The 26,584-nt window shown below is 37.3% G+C and overlaps 1 protein-coding gene across 3 annotated transcripts in view; it reads right to left on the bottom strand.

The window, feature by feature from the left end:
- The window catches only part of NUCB2 (nucleobindin 2), a 41,077-nt gene that overhangs the window by 1,325 nt on the left and 13,168 nt on the right, over positions 1–26,584 (bottom strand). For 2 of the 3 annotated variants that reach the window (XM_007458775.1, XM_007458774.1), the window contains exons 3-10: positions 26,435–26,542; positions 20,941–21,067; positions 14,626–14,729; positions 13,615–13,800; positions 13,327–13,417; positions 12,675–12,733; positions 12,485–12,577; positions 11,178–11,267 (exon numbers count right to left, since the gene is read on the bottom strand). In XM_007458775.1, the coding sequence (XP_007458837.1) occupies positions 11,178–11,267; positions 12,485–12,577; positions 12,675–12,733; positions 13,327–13,417; positions 13,615–13,800; positions 14,626–14,729; positions 20,941–21,067; positions 26,435–26,542 (858 nt within the window). The remainder of the gene's footprint in view (positions 1–11,177; positions 11,268–12,484; positions 12,578–12,674; positions 12,734–13,326; positions 13,418–13,614; positions 13,801–14,625; positions 14,730–20,940; positions 21,068–26,434; positions 26,543–26,584) is intronic. The other variant, XM_007458776.1, reaches the window with a different exon arrangement.

Raw genomic sequence — 26,584 nt, 5'->3', positions numbered from 1 at the left:
TACAGAATAAGGGGAGAACTGGGTGGAAAGGACAAAGACAATGTGGGGAAAAAAAAAATCACACTCCTTTGAATATGCCTTTTTTTGCACAGATTTGATTGTTGGAAACATATCAATGTTTCACATACTCAAAGAAAAAAAGAAAATAAATAAAAATCCACAAGGACAGAAAACATCTCCAAACTGAATACAAATAGGAACAAATAATACTTTTATTTTAAGTGAATAAAATAATCCACAGAAGGGGGAAGGAAAAAAGAACTAACCCAAGAAACTTTTGATCACAGCATTTGGACTATATGCCCTTAGGCTAAAACAACAAAAAAAACTGTTAACAAATATTAAAGTCTGGCTTTGCAGAGGCATCGATTAGCAATTCTTAAACTCTTTGTACATCTTAGGATTGAACAAATAAATACAATATTATTGTGGAAAATGAGAGCCAGGCTTTGTATGAAATACGGAAAGAGAAAAAGAATGTTGTATTGCAAGTAGAAGCGTTAGACTGAAATTTAAGGAGATATCAGTGTGAACTCATGAGTTTTAATACATCTTGATAGCTAAAATATAAAAATGAATATAAATGTGTAGATGTGTCTATATACATATGTGCATGCATGCGTATATATATATATATATATACACACACACACATACACATACTATATATATTATATATATATATATTATTATTATTTTTAATTCCTCAACTCTGTTACTTGATAAGGCCTAGAAGCAATGGCACTCCAGTAGCAAGGAGCAAATCCAGTGTCCAGATCCTGGACTGTAATATTGATCTCCACTAAAAGGAACCAGTGCTCCTCAGAAAAATGTCTGATTCCAGAGGTAGGGCAGAGAAAGAACAAGATGAGCCTTGGACACCTTATTACGCTAAAAAGTAAGGAAGTCCTCAAAGAATGATAGGGACATGCCTGAAGGACACAAAAGCCAGTCTGAGGAAACTCCTACTAGCCAAATCAGGGACAATATGAGCATTGCAAACAAATAATAGTAAGAATTCAAGTTTACTGAATAAAATAAGAAGCCAAGAGTCTACATTGATATAAACAACTAGAGAAGGGGGAAGGAACAGCTACAGTGGAAGACCAAGGGAATATTGGCTTTTTCCACCTACAGCGGAAAGCCAACTAAGGAATGATGATTAGAAAATCACCATTTGTCAACAGTCACAGTAACAATTTATTCTGGCTAGATTCATCAATGCATGCTAAACCCCGTAGATAATGAGTCTCAAAGTATATCCCCAAAGACAATACCTTTTAAAAAAGTAGAGCAATCTCATTTTTTTATTGGTGGAAATGTAAATTGGTACAATTCTTTTGAAAAGCACTTTTACAAAGTATATCAACAACCTTAAAAATATTCCCTTGGTCCTGGTAATGCTACATTGAGAATTTATCTTAGAAAATAACCCTGAACACATAAAAACTTTATATAAAAATGTGTTTATAGCAGCACTATCTTTTAAAATAACAATAAAAGACTGGAAATAACCTAAATGTCTAACCCTCAGAAAACAGTTAAGCACCTCCATAGTTATTAAAACAATGCTTACAAATAGTATTTGGAAATACTTTTGATATGATGTTGAGTGATGTTTTTTTTAAGCTGACTTCTGATTCTAGCAGTATGGTGGGATAGACAAGATACTTTTCAAATTACAAAAGGTAAAATAGTAATTTTACAGTGGGAAAACCTGGTAGACGCCACCTTAACCAAATAAGCAAAGTTAACATTGCCAGTTATGGAAATAATCAGCAGCATATGATTCTTGATATGATGCACTTAGCATCACTTCAGTGATATTCCTATCAAAAGTAGGAATCATAAGGAAACAGCAGACAAATTCAAAATGAGGGACATTCTACAAAATAACTGGTCTGTAATTTTTAGAAATATCAATGCTATGAGATACAAAGACTCAGGAACTGTTTCAGATTAAAGTAGACTAGAAAGACATTACAATGAAATCCAATGCATGATCTTGGATTTTCTTTTGCTATAAAGACCAATACAGGAAAAACTGACAAAAATCTCAATAAAATCTAGAGATTAGATAACAGTATTGTATGTGTAGCATCGATAATCTTATTGTGATTATGTAAGATAAATCTTTGTTTGCAAAAAATACACACTCAACTATTTAAGGTTAAAGCAGCATTGTGTGCAACTTACTCTCAAAAATAATTATATGTTATATATAAATAGACACACACACAGATTAAAAATAGAGGAAGAGAGAAAAGGAGAGGGAGAAAGCAAATGTAGTAAAATGGGAAATCTGGGTGAAAGGTATTCAGGAATTCCTTGTTCATTCTTGCAACTTTGTTGTAAATCTGAAATTATGCCAAAGTGAAAAAGGTATATAATTATCTATTGATCCAGTTCACCAGAAGCACTCAAGGGAATTCATGTTCAAATAATCTTAGCATTTTTTTTCTTCACCAATGTCCAGAAATAGTTCAAATGTTAGACAAAAACTTACAACAAAAAAGAAGCTGATTTCTTTAACCTCAAACTAAGATGACCAATTGTCCCAATTTGTCCAGGATTGTCCAGGTTGTAACACTGAAAAGTTCCGCATCCTGGGAAACTCCACAGTCCAGGTAAACCAGGACAGTTGGCCACCCTATCTCAAACTAATTAAAAAGGTAATCTTTTTATTTTATATAGGAAAAGACAATGTTCTTTTTTTTTAACATCTTTATTGGAGTAAAATTGCTTTACAATGGTGTGTTAGTTTCTGCTTTATAACGAAGTGAATCAGCTATACATATACATATGTTCCCATATCTCCTCCCTCTTGCGACTCCCTCTCACCCTCCCTATCCCAGCCCTCTAGGTGGCCACAAAGCACCGAGCTGATCTCCCTGTGCTATGCAGCTGCTTCCCACTAGCTATCTATTTTACATTTGGTAGTGTATATATGTCCACGTCACTCTCTCACTTCGTCCCAGTTTACCCTTCCCCCACCCCCGTGTCCTCAAGTCCATTCTCTACATCTGTGTCTTTATTCCTGTCCTGCCCCTAGGTTCTTCAGAACCATATATATATATATATTTTTAGATTCCATATACTTAGATTCCATATATGTGTGTTAGCATACGGTATATGTTTTTCTCTTTCTTAGTTCACTCTGTATGACAGACTCTAGGTCCATCCACCTCACTACAAATAACTCAATTTCGTTTCCTTTTATGGCTGAGTAAAATTCCATTGTATATATGTGCCACATCTTATTTATCCATTCATCTGTCAATAGACACTTAGGTTGCTTCCATGTCCTGGCTGTTGTAAATAGAGCTGCAATAAACATTGGGGTATATGACTCTTTTTGAATTATGGTTTTCTCAGGGTATATGTCTAGTAGTGGGATTACTGGGTCTTATGGTATTTGTCTTTTTAGTTTTTGAAGGAACCTCCATACTGTTCTCCAAAGTGGCTGTATCAATTTACATTCCCACCAACAGTGCAAGAAGGTTCCCTTTTCTCCACAACCACTCCAGCATTTACTGTTTGTAAATTTTTTGATGATGGCCATTCTGACTGGTGTGAGGTGATACCTCATTGTAGTTTTGATTTGCATTTCTCTAATGATTAGTGATGTTGAGCATTCTTTCATGTGTTTGTTGGCAATCTGTACATCTTCTTTGGAGAAATATCTAATTAGGTCTTCTGTCCATGTTTGGATTGGGTTCTTTGTTTTTTTGATATTGAGCTGCATGAGCTGCTTGTAAATTTCGGAGATTAATCCTTTGCCAGTTGCTTCATTTGCAAATATTTTTTCCCATTCTGAGGGCTGTCTTTCATCTTGTTTATGGTTTCCTTTGCTGTGAAAAAGCTTTTAATTTTCATTAGGTCCCATTTATTTTTTAATTCCCATTTCTCTAGGAGGTGGATCAAAAAGGACCTTGTTGTGATTTATGTCACAGAGTGTTCTGCCTATGTTTTCCTCTAAGAGTTTGATAGTTTCTGGCCTTACATTTAGGTCTTTAATCCATGCTTTCTCAAGTTGCAGTGAGCAGGGGCTACTCTTCGTTGCGGTGTGTGGGCTTCTCATTGCAGTAGCTTCTTGTTGCAGAGCACGGGCGCTACGCACGTGGGCTTCAGTAGTTGCGGCTCACAGGCTCTAGAGCACAGGCTCAGTAGTTGCGGCACACTGGCTTAGTTACTGCATGGCATGTGGGATCTTCCTGGACCAAGGCACAAACCCGTGTCCCCTGCGTTGGTAGGAGGACTCCCAACCACTGCGCCACCAGGGAAGCCCCTCTAATTTCATTCTTTTACATGTAGTTGTCCAGTTTTCCCAGCACCACTTATTGAAGAGGCTGTCTTTTCTCCATTGTATATTCTTGCCTCCTATATCAAAAATAAGGTGACCATATGTGCGTGGGTTTATCTCTGAGCTTTCTGTCCTGTTCCATTGATCTATATTTCTGTTTTTGTGCCAGTACCATGCTGTCTTGATCACTGTAGCTTTGTAGTATAGCCTGAAGTCCAGGAGCCTGATTCCTCCAGCTCTGTTTTTCTTTCTCAAGACTGCTTTTGCTATTCGGGGTCTTTTGTGTTTCCATACAAATTGTGAAATTTTTTGTTCTATTTCTGTGAAAAATGCCATTGGTAGTTTGATAGGGATTGCACTGAATCTATAGATTGCTTTGGGTAGCACAGTCATTGTCACAATGTTGATTCTTCCAATCCAAGAACATGGTATATCTCTCTGTCTGTTTGTATCATCTTTAATTTTTTTCATCAGTGTCTTATAGTTTCCTGCATACAGGTCTTTTGTCTGCTTAGGTAGGTTTATTCCTAGGTATTTCATTCTTCTTGTTGCGGTGGTAAATGGGAGTGTTTCCTTAATTTCTCTTTCAGATTTTTCACCATTAGTGTATAGGAATGCAAGAGATTGCTGTGCATTAATTTTGTATCCTGATACTTTACCGAATTCATTGATTAGCTCTAATAGTTTTCTGGTGACATCTTTAGGGTTTTCTGTGTATAGTATCATGTCATCTGCAAACAGTGACAGTTTTACTTCTTTTCTGATTTGGATTCCTTTTATTTTTTTTTCTTCTCTGATTGCTGTGGCTAGGACTTCCAAAACTATGTTGAATAATAGTGGTGACAGTGGACAACCTTGTCTTGCTCCTGATCTTAGAGGAAATGGTTTCAGTTTTTCACCATTGAGAACAATGTTGGCGGTGGGTTTGTAATATATGGCCATTTTTTTGTTGGGGTAAGTTCCCTCTCTGCTTTCTTTCTGGAGGGTTTTTTTTTTTTTTTTTTTTGCAGTAGGCGGGCCTCTCACTGTTGTGGCCTCTCCCGTTGCGGAGCACAGGCTCCGGACGCGCAGGCTCAGCGACCATGGCTCACGGGCCCAGCCGCTCCGTGGCATGTGGGATCTTCCCGGACCGGGGCACGAACCCGTGTCCCCTGCGTCGGCAGGTGGACTCTCAACCACTGCGCCACCAGGGAAGCCCTGGAGGGTTTTTTTTATCATAAATCGGTGTTGAATTTTGTCAAAAGATTTTTCTGCAACTATTGAGATGATCATATGGTTTATCTCCTTCAAGTTGTTACTATATTTTGACATTGATTGATTTGTGTATATTGAAGAATCCTTGTATTCCTGGGATAAACCCCACTTGATCATGGTGTATGATCCTTTTAATGTGCTGTTGGATTCTGTCTGCTAGTATTTTGTTGAGGATTTTTGCATCTATGTTCATCAGTGATACTGGCCTGTAGTTTTCTTTCTTTGTGACATCTTTGTCTGGTTTTGGTATCAGGGTGATGGTGGCATTGTAGGATGAGTTTGGGAGTTCTCCTCATTCTGCTATATTATGGAAGAGTTTGAGAAGGATAGGTGTTAGCTCTTCTCTAAATGTTTGATAGAATTCGCCTGTGAAACCATCTGGTCTTGGGCTTCTGTTTGTTGGAAGATTTTTAATCACAGCCTCAATTTCAGTGCTTGTGATTGGCCTGTTTATATTTTCTATCTTCCTGGTTCAGTCTCAGAAGGTTGTGCTGTTCTAAGAATTTGTCCATTGCTTCCAGGTTGTCCATTTTATTGGCATAGAGTTGCTTGTAGTAATCCCTCATGATTTTTTCTATTTCTGCAGTGTCAGTTGTTACTTCTCCTTTTTCATTTCTGATTCTATTGATTTGAGTCTTCTCCCTTTTTTTCTTGATGAGTCTGGCTAATGGTTGATCAATTTTGTTTATCTTCTCAGAGAACCAGCTTTTAGTTTTCTTGATCTTTGCTACCGTTTCCTACATTTCTTTTTCATTTATTTCTGATCTGATGTTTATGATTTCTTTCCTTCTGCTAACTTTGGGTTTTTTTGTGTTAGTCTTTCTCTAACTGCTTTAGTTGTAAGGTTAGGTTGTTTTATTTGAGATGTTTCTTGTTTCTTGAAGTAGGATTGTATTGCTATAAACTTCCCTCTTAGAACTGCTTTTGCTGCATCCCATAGGTTTTGGGTCATCATGTTTTCATTGTCATTTCTCTCTAGGTATTGTTTGATTTCCTCTTTGATTTCTTCAGTGATATCTTGGTTCTTTAGTAGTGTATTGTTTAGCCTCCATGTGTTTGTACTTGTTACATATTTTTTCCTGTAATTGATATCTAGTCTCATAGCATTGTGGTCGGAAAAGATATCTGATACAATTTCAATTTTATTAAATTTACCAAGGCTTGATTTGTGACCCAAGATATGATCTATCCTGGAGAATGTTCTATGAGCACTGGAGAAAAAAGTGTATTCTGTTGTTTTTGGATGGAATGTCCTATAAATATAGATTAAGTCCATCTTGTTTAATGTATCATTTCAAGCTTCTGTTTCCTTATTTATTTTCATTTTGGATGATCTGTCCATTGGTGAAAGTGGGGTGTTAAAGCCCCCTACTATGGTTGTGTCACTGTTGATTTCCCCTTTTATGGCTGTTAGCATTTGCCTTATGTATTGAGGTGCTCCTATGTTGGGTGCATAAATATTTACAATTGTTATATCTTCTTCTTGGATTGATCCCTTGATCATTATGTAGTGTCTCTCTTGGTCTCCTGTAATAGTCTTTATTTTAAAGTCTGTTTTATGATATGAGAATCGCTACTCCAGCTTTCTTTTGATTTCCATTTGCATGGAATATCTTTTTCCATCCCTTCACTTTCAGTCTGTATGTGTCCCTAGGTCTGAAGTGGGTCTCTTGTAGACAGCATATATACAGGTCTTGTCTTTGTATCCATTCAGCCAGTCTATGTCTTTTGGTTGGAGCATTTAATCCATTTACATTTACGGTAGTTTTCAATATGTATGTTCTTATTACCATTTTCTTAATCGTTTTGGATTTGTTATTGTAGGTCTTTTCCTTCTCTTGTGTTTCCAGCCTAGAGAAGTTCCTTTAGCATTTGTTGTAAAGCTGGTTTGGTGGTGCTGAATTCTCTTAGCTTTTGCTTGTCTGTAAAGGTTTTAATTTCTCCGTCGAATCTGAATGAGTTCCTTGCTGGGTAGCGTAATGTTGGTTGTAGGTTTTTCCCTTTCATCACTTTAAATATGTCCTGCCACTCCCTTCTGGCTTGCAGAGTTCCTCCTGAAAGATCAGCTGTTAACTTTATGGGGATTCCCTTGTATGTTATTTGTTGCTTTCCCTTACTGTTTTTAATATTTTTCTTTGCATTTAAATTTTGATCATTTGATTAATATGTGTGTTGGCATGTTCCTCCTTGGATTTATCCTGTATTGGACTCTCTGTGCTTCCTGAACTTGATTTACTATTTCCTTTCCCATATTAGGGAAGTTTTCAACTATAACCTCTTCAAATATTTTCTCAGTCCCTTTCTTTTTCTCTTCTTCCTCTGGGACCCCTATAATTTGAATGTTAGTGCATTTAATGTCATCCCAGACTGTCCTGAGACTGTCCTCAGTTGTTTTCATTCTTTTTTCTTTATTCTGCTCTGCGGTAGTTATTTCCACTATTTTATCTTCCAGGTCACTTATCTGTCCTTCTGCCTCAGTTATTCTGCTATTGATTCCTTCTAGAGATTTTTTTTTTTTTTTTTATGTTACGCGGGCCTCTCCCGTTGTGGAGCACAGGCTCCGGACCACTGCTGTGGCCTCTCCCGTTGCGGAGCACAGGCTCCAGACGCGCAGGCTCAGCGACCATGGCTCACGGGCCCAGCCACTCCGTGGCATGTGGGATCCTCCCGGACTGGGGCACAAACGTGTGTCCCCGGCATCGGCAGGCGGACCCTCAACCACTGCACCACCAGGGAAGTCCCCTTCTAGAGAATTTTTAAATTTATTTTGTTGTTCATCATTGTTTGTTTTCTCTTTAGTTCTTCTAGGTCCTTGTTAAACGTTTCTTGTATTTTCTCCATTCTATTTCCAAGATTTTGGATCATCTTTACTATCATTACTCTGAATTCTTTTTCACATAGACTGCCTATTTCCTCTTCATTTGTTTGGTCTGGTGGGTTTTTATCTTGCTCCTTCATCTGCTGTGTGTTTCTCTGTCTTCTCATTTTGCTTAATTTACTGGGGGGGGTCTTCTTTTTGCAGGCTGCAGGTTTGTAGTTCCTGTTGTTTTTGGTGTCTCCCCACAGTGGCTAAGGTTGGTTCAGTGGGTTGTGTAGCCTTTCTGGTCAAGGGGACTGGTGCCTGTGTTCTGGTGGATGAGACTGGATCTTGTCTTTCTGGTGAGCAGGACGATGTCCGGTGGTGTGTTTTGGGGCGTCTGTGACCTTATTATGATTTTAGGCAGCCTCTCTGCTAATGGGTGGGGTTGTGTTCCTGTCTTACTAGTTGTTTGGCATACGGTGTCCAGAACTGTAGCTTGCTGGTCGTTTAGTGGAGCTGGGTCTAAGTGTTGAGATGGAGATCTCTGGGAGAGCTATCACCGTTTGATATTACCTGAAGCTGGGAGGTCTCTGGTGGACCAATTGTTCTGAACTCAGCTCTCCTATCTCAGAGGCACAGGCCTGACACCTGTACGAAGGAAGGAAGGGAGGGAGGGAGGAAGGAAGGAAGGAAATAATTAAAATAAAAAAATTTTTTTAATTATTAAAAATAAATTAAAAAGTAATAAAAAAAGAAAGAAACAAAGAAGAGAGCAACCAAACCAAGAAACAAATCCACCAATGATAACAAGCAATAAAAACTATACTAAAAAAAACCCAAAAAAAACGGACAGATTACCTAGGACAAATGGTAAAAGCAAAGCTATAGAGACAAAATCACACAAAGAAGCATACACATACACAGTCACAAAAAGAGAAAAAGGAAAAAATATATATGTATCTATATTTAAAAAAAAGGAAGAGAGCAACCAAATCAATAAACAAATCTACCAATGATAATAAACTCTAATTACTAAACTAAGATAAACATAAAACCAGAAATAAATTAGATGCAGAAAGCAAACCCCAACTCTACAGTTGCTCCCAAAGTCCACCAGCTCAATTTTGGGATGATTTGTTGTCTATTCAGGTATTCCACAGATGCAGGGTACATCAAGTTGACTGTGGAGATTTAATCCGCTGCTCCCGAGGCTGCTGGGAGAAATTTCCCTTTCTCTTCTTTGTTCGCACAGCTCCTGGGGTTCAGCTTTGGATTTGGACCCGCCTTTGCATGTAGGTCATCTCAGGGTGTCTGTTCTTTGCCCAGACAGGATGGGGTTAAAGTAGCAGCTGATTAGGGGGCTCTGGCTCACTCAGGCCGGTGGGGAGGCAGGGGTACGGAATGCGGGGTGAGCCTGCGGTGGCAGAGGCTGACATGACTTTGCCATAGCCTGAGGCATGCTGTGTGTTCTCCTGGGGAAGTTTTCTCTGGATCACTGGATCCTGGCAGTGGCGGGCTGCACAGGCTCCCGGGGTGGTGTGGATAGTGACCTGTGCTTGCACACAGGCTTCTTGGTGGCTGCAGTAGTAGCCTTAGTGTTTCATGCCTGTCACTGGTGTCCGCGCTGACAGCCACGGCTTGCACCTGTTGACGATGTTCTTTTTTCAATCTACTTTGTTTGGTACCGCTCAACCATTCCGTTCAAGATGTGTATGCACTCACTTATACACAGTAAACCATGGTATAAATTCAAATACTTTTCAGGAGCAATATGACAGATATATTTAGAAACTAAAAAATGTTCATAAAACTTGAGAATAGTTCTATTACTAGGAATTAATCCCAGGGAAATCATCACAGATGCCCCCAAATGCATGAACAAATGGATAGTCATCATAATGTTATTTATCACAGTAAAAGAAGAATTAGAATTGACCCATAATGTCTGAATCTGGAAGAATGGCTATATAAATTATGCTACAACCACACAACTGCATGCTAAGTGGTCATTTTTTAAATCGAGATTTTTGAGACATGGCATTGGCAAATGTTCATGAAGTATTGTTATATTTAAAAAAAACAGAATTTCACAAACATACAGTCATTTATATAGTGAATATATGAAGCCATTTAAAAAATATATAGATATGAATTTATGTGTATATGTAAGCTAAAAATGGGACAGTACACTATTTATTCACTGTATGCTATATATGCATATACTAAATATACAAACGGTTTCCAAACTGGCATAACACAATGCATAATTTAAGTGTCTACCTCCGGATGGTAGAATTACATGTAACCTCTAATTCATACTTTAACTGTATCCATATTTTTAATTTTCAAGAATGAACATTATTTTACATGTAAAAAAGTATGATTTTAGGGCTTCCCTGGTGGCGCAGTGGTTGAGAGTCCGCCTGCCGATGCAGGGGACACAGGGTCGTGCCCCCGGTCCAGGCAGATCCCACATGCCGCAGAGCGGCTAGGCCCGTGAGCCATGGCTGCTGAGCCTGCGCGCCCAGAGCCTATGAAGGGGAAAAAGCCACAACAGTGAGAGGCCCGCGTACCGCAAAAAAAAAAAAAAAATGTACGATTTTAGAAAGACACAATTACATGCAATGTGATTACCAACAGAGATCAATTGTCCCAGCTTTGCAAGAAATCAAGTTCATTATTTTATAGTGACATTTTATATGAAAAGCCAAGATGGTAAAACTATACATGCAAACATAATGGCGAATAAAAGTTAAAAGCAGAATAGACTGATATAGAATTTCTTGAACCATACATCCCATTTCACGTAGGTTCTATTACCTCCCAGCTATCTGGCTCCAAGAATTCCTTTTTTTCTGTAGCTTTCAAAAACTCTTCTAGAGTCACCAATCGGTCTTTGTTAGTATCAACCTGATTAAAGGAAAATGTATATGTAAAATAAAATAACTCTTTCACATTATTTAGATACTAGAAATTCTTCTAATAGATGCTACTACATAAACATACAGCAATTAGGGCTAGCCTAACATCCAGAGAAACTGAGGGGAAAAAATCAAAACAGGACACTCAACATTATCCTAGAATAAGAAAAAAGATAACTTTCTCTTCTATATAATTCAAATTTGAAAATAGCTGATACCCCCAAAGATCACCAAATTTGAGTCTGCTGATATGACTGGGTAGACTAGTATTGTTTTCCTTACTCACCACACCTCCTTTCAAAGCCAAGTGCTTGGGCAAGAAAAACAATCTTTCCAGAAAGAAGACTGTTTTAGCCAAGAGTAAAGGAGTTTAAGTTAAAATGCTCTCAACATTGTTTTCCTAAAAACAAACAACTAACTAAATCAAAGCTAAAGTTGACAACCTTTCCAAACCCTGTTTAATGGCCCTCATAGACTATGGCAAATTCAGTTACAAAAGTGAACTCTATGATGGCCAAAGAAATTCATTTGGAATTCACTTGGAAGCCAGCACTCAACAAAAATCCCAATTTACCATAAATAGCTCAAATATCAGGCGAAAATCACTGAAGCAAAACAGTGGGCTTGGGGAATTCCCTGGTTGTCCAGTGGTTAGGACTCTATGCTTTCACTGCCAAGGGCCCTGGTTCGATCCCTGGTCAGGGAACTAAGATCCCACAAGCTGATCCCACAAGCCATGTGGTGCAGCCAAAAACAAACAAACAAACAAAACAAAACAAAACAACAAAAAAGTGGGCTTAAGTTACCCTGCCTATGATAGCCATTTCAGAGTTTTCAGCTTAGTAATGTGAACAAGAAATAAATACTTGTTGTTATAAACCATTAAGGTATTGAGTTTTTTAATTTCTTAGCAAAAACTAATACAGCATTTAAAATATCAAATAATGGACTACATTATTTTTTACTCCTAAAAGACTGTTTTAGAGCATTCTTTTATATGCAGCAGCATCTTAATATTTTAAAATATTTTAAAGCAGTTACAAAATAATTTTATTTACACTAAGGGAACCTACTGACTGTTCTGGATCAAAAATGCAAAATCCAATTAAATATCTATTATATATATTTATTTTCCATTTTACAATAAGATTTATTGCAAGAACTTGAAAAATCCAGAGAAGTAACAGATAAACTTTTCAAACATACCTCATTCATTACATGTTCCCTCATTCTAAGCCTTTCTTCCTCCATTTCTACCATATCATCCTCTTCGTTTTTGGGGTCATATACTTTCTCCAACTAAAAAGAAAAATTGAAAGCCAACATAAAAGAAAGGAAGATAACAGAAGGAAAAAAGACAGAGCAAAACCACTGAATACTTAATGAACTCATTTACCTCTTTAGTAAATAGGGCTTCTAATTCTTGTTCATCTAGGAAGCCATCACTATTGACATCTAAAGTTTAAAAGTTACAAATGCAAAAACTGATTTTAATGCCTTAGAAAACTGATAGTTAAAATACAACTAATTACTAATGGTTTGCAAAAGTATTACTTAACATGAAGCATCAACATGCTGCAGAAAAAGGTATCTTTCTTTTTTATGAAGCCTCAGATCAGTCCAACTGATATCAATTCATTACTTATTCATAATTCATCATAGTCATTTAGAAAAATATATATATTAACCAAAATATAAAGTGAAGCAATATGCTATAAGACTAAAAGTAAATTTTAATATTACAGCATAAAGTCCATTAGATATAACCTAGCTAGTCACAGAAATGCCTTCATTTTACAGAGAAACTTGTAATAAGTCATAAAATGACTCAAAAGTAAAAGCAAGTATAAAGACATAGCTATTGACCTAAAATATTTTATACTGCAGACCAGCAATAAAGACTACTATACTACCCTAGAGGAAAACTCTAAACGTTTACTATCAATAGGACTCGATTAGCAAACCTTGGCAGAAATCAATTAAGAGTAAAGCATCTATAATTTTTCAAACAAGAGATATAAATATTAATGTTGTATCAAATCTGTTACCATGTAATTTGAAAAATGTCTTGGGGTCAAAGTCATTAGGATCCAATCCATCAGTCTCTTCCCACACTTCTTTTAGTTGATCTTTGCTTCCCTGTGAATCAATTTAAAAAAAAAACACTCAAAACAAACTATAATCTATGTATGTGGGCTCAAAAAAATATATAAAATTGAAAAACTTTGCAGAATTAAGAATCAAGATTTTAAGTACTAATAACTTATAAAATTCTACTATCTGGCACAAAGAAGTATCTTCATCTAACCATGGTTTTACAAAGTCAAAATCCTTACCGGATGATTAACTTTGGGATGATTTTCATGCTTTCTCTTCATTTCCTCAAATTTAGATTCTTCTTCTTTTCTCTTCTCTTCATTCAGTGTTTTTAAATATTCTCTCCTTTCATGTTCCTTCATCATTTCATATTTTTTAAATTCTTCATGTCGAGCTTTATCATAGTGTTCCAGATCACTTGTAGCCTATAAGGCAAGTTTTAAATTAAATAAGAAGATGTGCTTGAAAAATATAGATAAAGGCTTTCTTGCATATAGCATACTCTCTAACAGAAGGTAGCATAGGAGGGCCAAAACATATTTGACTTCTGTTTTAAATTTTACCCTTCTATCTTAGTCATTATTCTTCTCAGAGATGTAGGCGTTCAAAGAAACTAAAAGTTCAAAGCTAGCTTCAACTTTAGGAAGTTCCTTATAAGCAAGTAATATATAAATTTATTTTAAAAAGAAGAAAAAGGAAGGGACTGTATCAAATCTGTACAGTATAGAGAACTAGAACAGTTCCTAATGACTTAACTAAATCTAGTAACACCCAGGCTAGAACATCTAATTTGCTAACTTCATACAGTACAACACGAGAGGTCTACAAATTATAATCTAAAATCCCTGAGGCAGGAGGTGTTTAAGAATTTTCTAGATTTTAGAAAAGACATATGGCATATATGCCATATCATTTAACACCCCTGAAGAGTTTGTAATCAAACAGATTAGTACTTCCTTATCAAAATCTATAAATACACTAAGAAAGCTAAATAAAACCTATAAATAGCCTTACTATAATTCAAGCCAGGTTTCCATTTTTATAGTATTTTGGATTTTGGAATTGTTGGCAAGGGATTACAGACCTGTATGTCCACATTATTATCTATACTAATAAGGGTTAAGCTATCTCCCTTTAAACATATTCTAGAGAGTATGTAAAAGTTATACTATCACTTCATGGAATTTACTTGTCAAATTACAAAACCTCAAAGGCACAACAAAGACAACACATTTTGAAATGAGTCTCACCGCTTTGATTAGCATATCTAAATCTGTAGATTCAAACTTCTCAGGATTCAGGTGATTTAGATGATCAAATTGCTTTAGAAGAGCATGGTGGTCTATGCCTGTATCTGAAAGAAAATGAGAAAACTGTAAACAATAAATTATTAGAAGCTAGAAACATTAATATAAATAATACATAAGAATAAGCATTCATATTAATTCCTATAGGATTTTACTAAGAAAATTCAAAGTTTTAGATTTAAAAGTTCGTATTTTCTTTTAGAATATTGTACATATTGTTATTCTAGTCAAAGGTAATGCCCTTGAATCTAGAATGGAATACAATTTAATGTGTACATTTTAATGTTATTTCAAGAAAGACTAGTTAGCTATCTTTTACAGTATAGTTTACAGTAAAAACTTTTTCATTATTGTAAAAGTACCAAATTTCCTACTTTTAATTAAACTCTAATATACTACCCTCACCAAAGGTCTAAGAAGAATTTCTTTCTTTTTTTTTTGTTTTTTTTTTGCTGTATGCGGGCCTCTCACTGTTGTGGCCTCTCCCGTTGCGGAGCACAGGCTCCGGACACGCAGGCCCAGCAGCCATGGCTTATGGGCCAAGCCGCTCTGCGGCACGCGGGATCTCCCTGGACTGGGGCACGAACCCGTGTCCCCCGCATCGGCGGGCGGACTCTCAACCACTGCGCCACCAGGGAAGCCCTCTTTTTTTTTTTATAAGAATTTATTTTTCTTTTGGCTGCACCAGGTCTTAATTGCAGCATGTGAGATCTTTTATTTGCAGCATGTGGACTTCTTAGTTGTGGCATGCAGATGCTTACTTGCAGCATGTGGGCTTCTTAGTTGGGGCATGCGGACTACTTAGTTGAGGCATGTGGACTTCTTAGCTGCGGCATGCATGCAGGATCTAGTTTCCCGACCAGGGATGGAACCCGGGCCCCCTGCATTGGGAGCACAGAGTCTTACCCACTGGACCACCAGGGAAGTCCTAAGAAGAATTTCTAAAAAGAATTGCTCTAAAATTTATATGAAGGAACTATTTGTATGCTGCTCCAATTAATCCTTTATGACACAATAAAAATCTAATTCAGTAAATTCAATTGATTATGACTTTTTTTTTTGGCTGCACAGCATAGCATGTGGGATCTTAGATCCTCCACCAGGGATCGAACCCTTGCCCCCTACACTGGAAGCAGAGTCTTAACCACTGGACCACCAGGGAAGTCCCTGATTATGACTGATTTTTAAAGAAACATCAACTGTTTTCTTCGTAAAGAACTTAAAAAAAAAAAAAAAAGGCTACAGTGTATTGTAGTTGAATGAGTGAAGCAATTCTGGACGATTTCAGTTGTATTATAAAACTGAGCAAAATATGTACATGTGTTGATTTGTTAGAAGTCAGGGTTCTCACTTAGGAAAAAAGAACATACAAACATGAAGATGATGGAAGGCAAGAAAGAAACTTGGGGAAAGGGATGGGAATTAGTACTAACTGTGTGAACTTATTATTTCTAAAACATACATATATAATGTGTACACATATATGCATGTATGTTTTACAAGTATATGCATGTGTATGAATATATATTTATATATGTGTATGTGCACGCATATGTGTATAGACATGCATGTATTTCCTATCTCTGTCCTATGGAAGTGTCAAGAAGAAAATATATCCCAGGAGTACTGAGCACACCTAGTGCCATCTCTTGGTCTGTAACATCATTTCGCACTAAAATTAAGAACCAGGAATCCTCAGAGAAATGGCTAATTCCAGGGCTAGGGCAGGGTATAAAGTACAAGATGAGCCTGGAACATATTGTTATGCCAGAAAGTAAGAAACAGCTAAATTTAGTTCAACTAAGCTTTCACTGAATTCTCAGTATGGCCCTGTACTAGAAGTTTTACTTACGAAGAAAAGATCTGTTACAAAACCTAGCCCTAAAGGATACGGCCCGTCACTGAAATACATGAAAAGACACTTAGCCTCACTCAAAATAAGAGAAATACATATTAAACCTGCACAATTATACCATCTAACAGAGTGGCAAAACTCCTAAAGTTTGATGATACTTATAATTAGCAAGGCTGTAAGAAATTATTGCTGGTGGGAATGGGTATTGATCACCCTCTGTGGAGGTGGCAGTATCTACCAAAATTACAAATACATATATCCTTTGGTTTAACAGTTTCATTGTGGGGAACTTATCCTACAGATAATCTTACATGGATACACAGTGGTATGTGTACATGAGTGCTCACTAGAAATAACCCAAATGTCCATCAACAGGGGTCTGGTAAATAAATTATGGTATACCTATATAATGGAAATCTGCACAGTTGCTAAAAAAAATGATGGTCTCTATGTACTAATACAGAAAGATCTCCAAAATATATTAGTAAAGGAAAAATACAAGCTACAAACGTGTATTGCATGTATCTTTTGTATAAAAGAGAGGAAAAATAAGAACTTTTATTTATATTTGTTTATATATGAGTAAAGAAACTCAGGAAGGATGGTATTAGGGGGCAGTGGGAACTGATAAAGTACGAAAATATCATGGAACTTTTTGCTATATACTTTCTTACACTTTTAAAATAGCGTTTTCTGGGGGGTAGTCTGTGGCTTTGGTTCCAACTCCAGGCTCTGAGTCACCAGTGTTATTTTATTATTATTTTTTTTTTTGCAGTACGCGGGCCTCTCGCTGCTGTGGCCTCTCCCATTGCGGAGCACAGGCTCCGGACGTGCAGGCTCAGCGGCCATGGCTCACGGTCCCAGCTACTCCGCAGCATGTGGGTTCTTCCAGGACTGGGGCACAAACCCGCGTCCCCTGCATCGGCAGGCGGACTCTCAACCACTGTGCCACGAGGGAAGCCCCTTACACTTTCTTTTTTTAAACCACGTGAATGTATTGCCTACTTTAAAAATTACACACACACACCCCGCAAAATTAAGACGCTTTAAGCCCTCTTTCAAATTATCAGAAATTTTAATTCATAAATTTTGAATCAATGAGAAAATACTCATAACTTTTCTAAGCATATAAAACAGTTTACTTTAGATAATGAAATTCAGACCCTGTTTTGGAATAAAGAAAATGTTGCCAAGATTAAGGGGATGGAAGTTGTCTAAGGGCAAAGAAATCTCAAACCACCTTAGGCCTGGCTTCAAGGATGGAATTACCTTGTGTGTCTGACCAGCTGAAGTAGGATGGTATGAGTTAATTTACCTCTCATTGATATCCTTAGTTTCAGGATAAAGAGTATTTGGTACTTGTTTTCTAAGTCTATTCACCAGCAGAGAGTTTACTGCTCTACACAATTTCTCCAATATGATCCATTGACCAGAGGTACATGTTTAAAATGCAGGAACTTCCCTGGTGGTCCAGTGGGTAAGACTCTGTGCTCCCAATGAGGGGGCCCAGGTTTGATCCCCGGTCGGGGAACTAGATCCTGCATGTATGCTACAACTAAGAGTTTGCATGCAGCAACTAAGACCCGGCACAGCCAAAATAAAAATAAATAAATAATAAATAACTATTTAAAAAAAATAAAAAGATAAAATGCAGATTACTCATCCCTAGAATCAGAGTATCTGGAGGTGAGATCCAGTAATCTGCATTTTTAACTAGCTCCCTAAGGTGATTTTTATGCAATCTGAAGTTTAAGAACTGCTATTCTACCCTTAGTAAGTATTCAGATATTTATTGATGACAATGAACCACCCAGATAACCAACCTATGGGGGCACGTTACAAGGACACAGGAGCCAGCTTGAAGGGTTTCCCACTTGCCAAAGCTGGCCCTTGGATTTTGATTCATAATTAGAAAGGCCATTCCAAGACAATAAAGGAATTCACTTATGTTGTCAACTGTTGCTTTTATGGTTTTATTTTCTACACTTAAATCTTTGATTTATATAAGCACTTATTCTGATGTATATGAGATATAAATCTAACTGTACCTTTTTCCAAATGGCTATCCAACTCTATTAAGACTACTTTTTTTTTTAAATCTTTATCTCACTAATAATGAGATACCACCTTTAATTCAAACTAAATTCCATATGTATTTAATTTTATTTCTGGAATTTCTATTTTGTTCCACTGGTCTTTCTACTTACATGACAAAACCATCGAGTTCTAATGTCTGAGGTTTAGTGATATATTTTAATATCTAATATATCTAGTCCTTCTTTATTCTTCCTCAGAGGCACATCGCTTTTCTTGCTCATTTCTCTTCTCACATGAACTTTAAAATTAACTTGGCTAGTACCAGGGGAAAAAAGTACATCTTTTTATTTGGATCATGTTAAATTTGTAAATTAACCTAAGAAGAACTGACATGTTCATAATGTTGAGTCTTTGTATCAAAAAGATGTTATGTCTTCCCCTTTTTTCAAGTCTACTTTCGTGTTCTTCAGGAGCATTTTAAAGTTTTTATCTGTAAGTTTTGCACATTTCTTAATAGGTTTATTCTGGGTGTTTTATCTTTGTTGGTATCATAAATGGAGTCTTTTCTTCCATTATATCTCCTAACTGGCTGTTGTTTGTACATATGAAAAACACTGATTTCTGTATATTGTTTACCTTGCTGAATTTTCCTTTTGTATATACTAAGTTTTTCAGACAAGTTCTTTGGGTTTTCCAAGTGAATAATTATATTACCTGCAAATAGAGATGGTTTTATCCCCTACTTTCTAATTATTTTACCTCCAATTTTTTCATTTGTATAATTGCTTTGGCTAGTACCTCCAAAACAATATTAATTAGTAGTGGTGACAGTGAGCATCATTGTTTTGTTTCTGATTTTAGTGAGAAAATATATTTGTGTTTCCCCAATGTGTAGCTGAGTTGGACATATCTGATCATGTTACAGAAGTATCTATTGATTACTATTTTATTACTTTTTTTAAATTAAGAAGGGGTGTTAATTTTTGTCAAATGCCTCTTCTGAATATATGGAGATGATCATATGAACAATGAGATTACTTTCTTTAAGATATCTTCACATTTCAAAAACTCTGCTTCATATCTATTTAATCTTCTCATAGTCTAAAATTAAAAGAATATAGAAAGATGAATGGGCAGAGCACAGAGGATTTTTAAGGCAGTGAAACTACTCTGTATGATACTATAACAGTTGATACATGTCATTATAAATTTGCCTAAACCCATAGAATGCACAACACCAAGAGTGAACTCTAATATAAACTACGGATTTGGGGTAATTATGATGTGTCAGTGTAGGTTCATCAATTGTAACAAATGTACCACACTGTTGCGAGATGTTGGTATTGGGTGAGGCTATGAACATTTGGGGACAGGGGTGTACGGGAAATCTCTGTACCTTACCCTCAATCTTGCTGTGAACCTTATATTGCACTATAAGAATTGTCTTAATTTTAAAAAAATACAAATTTCAAAGATTTATTCTGATTCATTATTTGTCCTTTGACTTTACAATTTCTTTTGTCACACCAAAAATTTCTTTCTTCTTATATCTATTCATATGATAATTTACAGTATTAGATTTCCTAAAATTAAGTTAATCTCGCATTCCTGAAATAAATCCACTTGCTATGATAGAATATTCTTTTAACGTCCAATAATTTTGGTTTTGGCATCAACACATCATAAGAGTGTGGAAGTTTCCTTCTTAATCTATGCTCTGGAATACTTTAAATAGCATTGACAATCTGATCTTTAATGGTTTGGTGGAATTCCCTTTGGCACTATCTGAACCTGGTGTTTCTGTGGAGCTAGCTCTGACAATTGTTCTATTTCATCTATGGAAATTGTTCTAATTAGATTTTCTCTCTCTACTTTCTTTTGGTTTGCTTTGATGTTATTTTTCCTCTTTTAAATCAGTGGCTTAATTCATTATTTTTCATTCTTCCTTTTTACTGATATAATTATTTAAGGCTAATCATTTTGATTTTTGAATGACATGAATGTATAACCTATTCAAAAAATTAAATTTTAAAAATTAAGAGAAGGTGGGACTTCCCTGGTGGTCCAATGGGTAAGACTCCAGCTCCCAATGCAGGGGGCCTGGGTTTGATCCCTGGTCAGGGAACTAGATCCCGCATACATGCTGCAGCTAAGAAGTCCGCATGCCGCAATGAAGATCCCGAGTGCCGCAACTAAGACCCAGCGCAGCCTAAATAAATAAATAAATAAATAACAAATAAATTTTAAAAAAATATATGAGAAGCCAAATCAATACTAATATTAAATGTTGACTATAGGAACATGGTCTGTAAACTGACCTTAACAACCAAATATTGGAATTTTCCTGCCTTTTCTTTAGCACTTACCTTGAAGGGAATCCAATTTAGCTTTAATCAGCATTCTTAACCTTGCCACTTCTTGCCTTTTCAGTTCATCAAGTTTTGTCCTCACATGGTGACTTACTAAATCCAGTTCTTTGCTTAGCCTCCCACTCTGTTAACAAAAATAATAAATTAATTTTATCTATTCCATTGCATTTTTAGATAAGACACAATATATTAAAAATAGGGTTATAATAAAGTAGTGATACTTTTGACTATTTTAGATAAATTTGACATTACAAACAGCATTTCTTTCAGAAGATATTCAGTTTGTGACTCTAAAATAAAGATGTCTAAAAACCATATAATTTAGAAAAGCATAATTAAAGCACAAAGAAGAAACTCAAAAGGTAACTTAAATTGTAGGGCTTCCCTCGTGGCGCAGTGGTTGAGGGTCCGCCTGCCGATGCGGGGGACACGGGTTCGTGCCCTGGTCCGGGAGGATCCCATGTGCCGCGGAGCGGCTGGGCCCGTGAGCCATGGCCGCTGGGCCTGTGCATCCGGAGCCTGTGCTCCGTGGTGGGGGAGGCCACGGCAGTGAGAGGCCCGCGTACCGCAAACACACACACACACACACACACAAAGTAACTTAAATTGTAAAATGGTGCAGCCACTTTGGAAAACAATTTTGACAGTTCCTCAAAAAGTTAAACCCACAGTTACCATATGACCCTGCAATTCCATTCCTAGGTATATACCTAAAGAGTTGAAACATATGTTCACATAAAGTCTTTTTTTTTAAATAAATTTATTTATTTATTTATATTTTATTTTTGGCTGCATTGGGTCTTCGGTGCTGCACTCGGGCTTTCTCTAGTTGCGGTGAGCGGGGGTTACTCTTTGTTGCAGTGTGCAAGCTTTTCATTGCGGTGGCTTTTCTTGTTGTGGAGCACAGGCTCTAGGCACGTGGGGTTCAGTAGTTGTAGCACCCAGGCTCAGTAGTTGTGGCTCACAGGCTCCAGAGCACAGGCTCAGTAGTTGTGGCACACGGGCTTAGGTGCTCCGCAGCATGTGGGATCTTCCCGGACAGGGCTCGATCCCATATCCCCCGCATTAGCAGGAGAATTCTTAACAACTGCGCCACCAGGGAAGTCCTCACATAAAGTCTTAAATATGAATGTTCATAGCAGCATTATTCATACGAGCCAAAAAAGTAGACATAACCCAAATGTCCATCAACTGATGAATTGATAAAATATGGAATATCCATATAGTGGAATATTATTCAGCCATTAAAAGGAATGAATACACCGATACATGCTACAACGTGATGAACATTGAAAACATTACGCTAAGTCAAAGAAGCCAGGCACAAAAGGCCAAATTTTGTATGATTCCATTTATATGAAATGTCTAGAATAGGCAAATGCACAGATAATGAAAGTAGATTAATGGTTGCCAGGGGCTGAGGAGAGAAAGGAGAGGGGGAGTGATTGCTTAATGAGTACAGGGCTCCTTCTGGGGGGAAACAAAATTGTTCTAAAATTAGATAGTGGTGATGGTTACATGACTCTGTACATAAAATAAAACCACTGAATTGTATACATTAAAGGGGCAAATTTTATGGTATGTGAATTATATTTTAATAAAGTTTTTTTTTAAGTAATGTGGCCTCCTTAAGCTTTAGTCATTCCATATATAAATAACTTTTCAAATTTCATCTTTTTTAGGTTGCCTCCTTTGATTACTTTTTTTTCATAGATGAGTAATTCTATACATGTTACAAAATTTAAGAGACAAAATAGCTAGTGGTTTAACTTCTCTTGTTTAAAAATGCATTTTCAATCAGAAACTGCAAGTCTAACTAGCAATCAGGCACACAGACCCTTCAGGACTGAGTCAAGGGGGAGGAAGGGAAGGAAAAGAAACACCTCAAGCAAGACCAAGAAAGAATGTTCAGAGAGGGAGGAGAGCTAAGAGAATATGCCGTTACAGAAGCAATAAGAGTAGTACATTTCAAGGAGAGAATGGTCATTATTATTAGATAAAACAATAGTTCTCAAGTGTGGTCCCAAAGTGGAAGCAACAGCATCACCTGGGAACTTTAGATATGGAGGCCCTAGACTTACTGAATCAGAAAGTCAGGAGGTGGGGCCCAGAAATCTGTTTTAACAATTTAAAATCTGAGAACCACTGAGATAAAATAAAGGAGTCCAGTAAGAAGAGGAATAAAAGGTGCTCACTAGATCTGGCAATTAAGAAATCACTGACAGGTACTTCCCTAGTGGTCCAGTGGTTAAGACTCCATGCTCCCAGTGCATGGGACCCGGGTTTGATCCCTGGTCAGGGAACTAGGTCCCGCATGCTGCAACTAAAGATCCCGCATGTTGCAATTAAAGATCCCACTTGCCGCAACTAAGACCCGGTGCAGTCAAATAAATAAATAAACATATATTTTTTTAATTAAAAAAAAATAAGGAAGTCAACTGACATCCTTCACAAAAGTACATTCAGGGAAGTGGTGTGGGTGAAGCCATAATCTTCCCAGTTAGCAATGTTTGGTAAGTGAAGAAACATAGTATGATTCTCCTTTCAAAATGCTTAGCTGACAACAAAGGACAACTTCTAACTTTTTTTTCCAGTTTTTCCTGAGACAGGAGTCTTTGCTCAGCTGTTTGTAATGATTCTATCGGCTTGATTTTTATTGTCTATTTCTACTCAATTTCTTTTTCATTAAACAACTGTTTAACTTACTTCATTTTGTCTCCCCCCATGCAACCCTATAGGGAATAGGAATTGACTGTGAAAGGAAGACAGTTATAAAAGTATTCTCCTATACCGAGGAAGGCAAGCTTGTTGTTTTCTTTTCCCTGATTATCTCTATATAGTAACTCCCATTACCCACACTGTCTGTTAGCCCCCAAATAACGCTCTTAGTCCTAACTGAAGTAAATAAGAGACACTGAAAGTTCTACATTAAATATCATTCATCCTAGGAAATTAGTTCCACAGCTCAAATGAATTTTTCAAGGAAACACGAGATTATTCCCAAAACAATTCAGGGGACTGTAGATATCATGCTAAGTGAAATAAGTCAGACAGAGAAAGACAAATACCGCATGACATAGGTGGAATCTAAAAAAACAGAACAAACCAACCAACTAAACCAAACAAAAAACAGACTCATAGATACAGAGAACAAATTGGTGGTTGCCAGAGTGGAGGGAGGTTGGGGGAGGAGTGAAATGGGTGAAGGGGATCAAGAGGTACAAACTTCCAGGTATAAAATAAATAAGTCATGAGGATGTAATGTACAGCATGAGGTCAATAATATTGTATTAATTTTGTATGGTGACAGATGGTTACTAGACTTATTGTGGTGATCATTTCACAATGTATACAAAAGTCAAATCACTATGTTGTACATATGAAACTAATATAATACTGTATGTCAAATATACTTCAATTAATAAAAGATAATTCAGGGCTTCCCTGGTGGCGCAGTGGTTGAGAGTCTGCCTGCCAATGCAGGGGACACAGGTTCATGCCCTGGTCCGGAAAGATCCCACATGCCGCGGAGTGGCTAGGCCCATGAGCCATGGCCACTGAGCCTGCGCGTCCAGAGCCTGTGCTCCACAACAGTGAGAGGCCCGCGTACCGTAAAAAAAAAAAAAAAAAAAGATAATTCAAAAAAATAAAATAAAATAAAATAAAGATAATTCAAGGGAATTATTGGCATAAGGCTGTTACCATTCTCCCAGAAAAATTCACAGCCTCCAAGAGGACAGCCACACACAGGGATTTCCCTGGTGGTGCAGTGGTTAAGAATCCACCTGCCAATGCAGGGGACACGGGTTTGAGCCCTGGTCTGGGAAGATCCCACATGCCACGGAGCAGCTAAGGCCGTGCGCCACAGCTACTGAGCCTGTGCTCTAGAGCCATAACTATTGAGCCTGAGTGCCACAACTACTGAAGCCCAAGCGCCTAGAGCCCATGCTCTGCAGCAAGAAAAGCCACCACAATGTAAAGCCCACACATCGCAACAAATAGCAGCCCCCACTCACGGTAACTAGAGAAAGCCCATGTGCAGCAACAAAGACCCAACACAGCCAAAAAGAAATAATAAATAAATAAATTTATTTTAAAAAATAATAATACAATAAAATAAATAAAAGCCACACACAGGTTCTGATAGTGGCCACAACCTAATGCAGGTCAGACTTTCACAGGGGCCCAGACCAGGGACAGAGACTAAAATAAGGATGTTTGATTCAGAAATTTTCCTTGAAACAAAGTTCCAGGTAAGATAACTTTTTACGAAAGTTAAAAACAGATAAACAAAAATAACATAAGCAAACCAATAAAACTATCTTGAGAGTTATAACTGAAAGTTTAAAATTAAATCATTGGAATTTTTTTTTTACTGCTGACTCTAAGATTAAACCCAACTAAGTGGATTCATTACCCTTCAAGGGTGGGCTTTAAAAGAATCTCTCAGGTCAGATCCTGGTTTTTACAACCATCTTTCTTTATTGTGAATACTAAGGAGATGTATAGGGCTAAGATAATGTCAAATAAATAGGGTTCTTAGGACAGAGACAAATAATTAAACCTCCCCTATTGAGATAAGATATGGCCCGTTACGTCTTCTATTAATCTGGACCTGATTAAAACACCAGAACTAAACCTGTGCTAAACCTTTGAATAGCTTCCTGCTGTCCTCATATCATGATTCAAGCCCCTTACCATGATGTACAAGGCCCTCTGTCATCTAGCCCATGACTCTTTCCAGCCTCATCTTTTGGCCAGTCATGGCCTCCACTTCCCAGGCCAGGTTCCAGCAACAGTTACTCCTTCCAGGTTCCTATATATTCCTGTCTCTGTTCCCTTGTACCTTGGCCTAGCATGTCTCCCAGTCTTTCTCCTTTTCTCAGCCGCATATCTAAGCACAGGCATAATCCCTACCAGGAAGCAAGACCTCCCACCTTCCCCCACTGCTTCCTACTGAATTAGGTGTCCATCCTCTGTATCTCCAAAATGTATCATACACTCAGCGTATATTTATCTTAGTAATCTTTTTCTGGATATTAGTCTCCCTTGAGGGTTCTTTAAGGGCTAAGAATGAGTCTTTGTTTTTTGTTTGTTTGAATTATTTATTTTTTTATTTTTGGTTGTGTTGGTTCTTCATTGCTATGTGCGGGCTTTCTCTAGTTGCAGCAAGCGGGGGCTACTCTTCCTTGCAGTGTGCGGGCTTCTCATTGCAGTGGCTTCTCTTGCTGCAGAGGACGGGCTCTAGGTGCGTGGGCTTCAGTAGTTGTAGCATGCGGGCTCAGTAGTTGTGGCAAACGGGCTTAGTTGCTCCATGGCATGTGGGATCTTCCCAGACCAGGGCTCGAACCTGTGTCCCCTGCACTGGCAGGTGGATTCTTAACCACTGTGCCACCAGGGAAGTCCCGAGTCTTATCTTTGTAATTCCAATACTTAGCTCAGTGTCTGGCATGCTCAAGTGTTTGTTAAATAATTGTTTAATTACATTTACCTTTATTTCCTCTATGTCTGCTTTCTGGAGCTTTTCTCTGAAATGATTATCTGTTTCCAGCACATCAATCACTTGCTTGAGGTATTCATCATAATAAAGTCCAGTATCCTTCAAATTAAGAAACAAACAGTAACTCTTCTGAAAGTTTTT

Source organism: Lipotes vexillifer, unplaced genomic scaffold (assembly GCF_000442215.2).
Source record: "Lipotes vexillifer unplaced genomic scaffold, Lipotes_vexillifer_v1.1 scaffold892, whole genome shotgun sequence".
In the NCBI taxonomy this organism is placed as follows: domain Eukaryota; kingdom Metazoa; phylum Chordata; class Mammalia; order Artiodactyla; family Lipotidae; genus Lipotes; species Lipotes vexillifer.
This window is presented reverse-complemented; position numbering and strand designations above follow the sequence as displayed.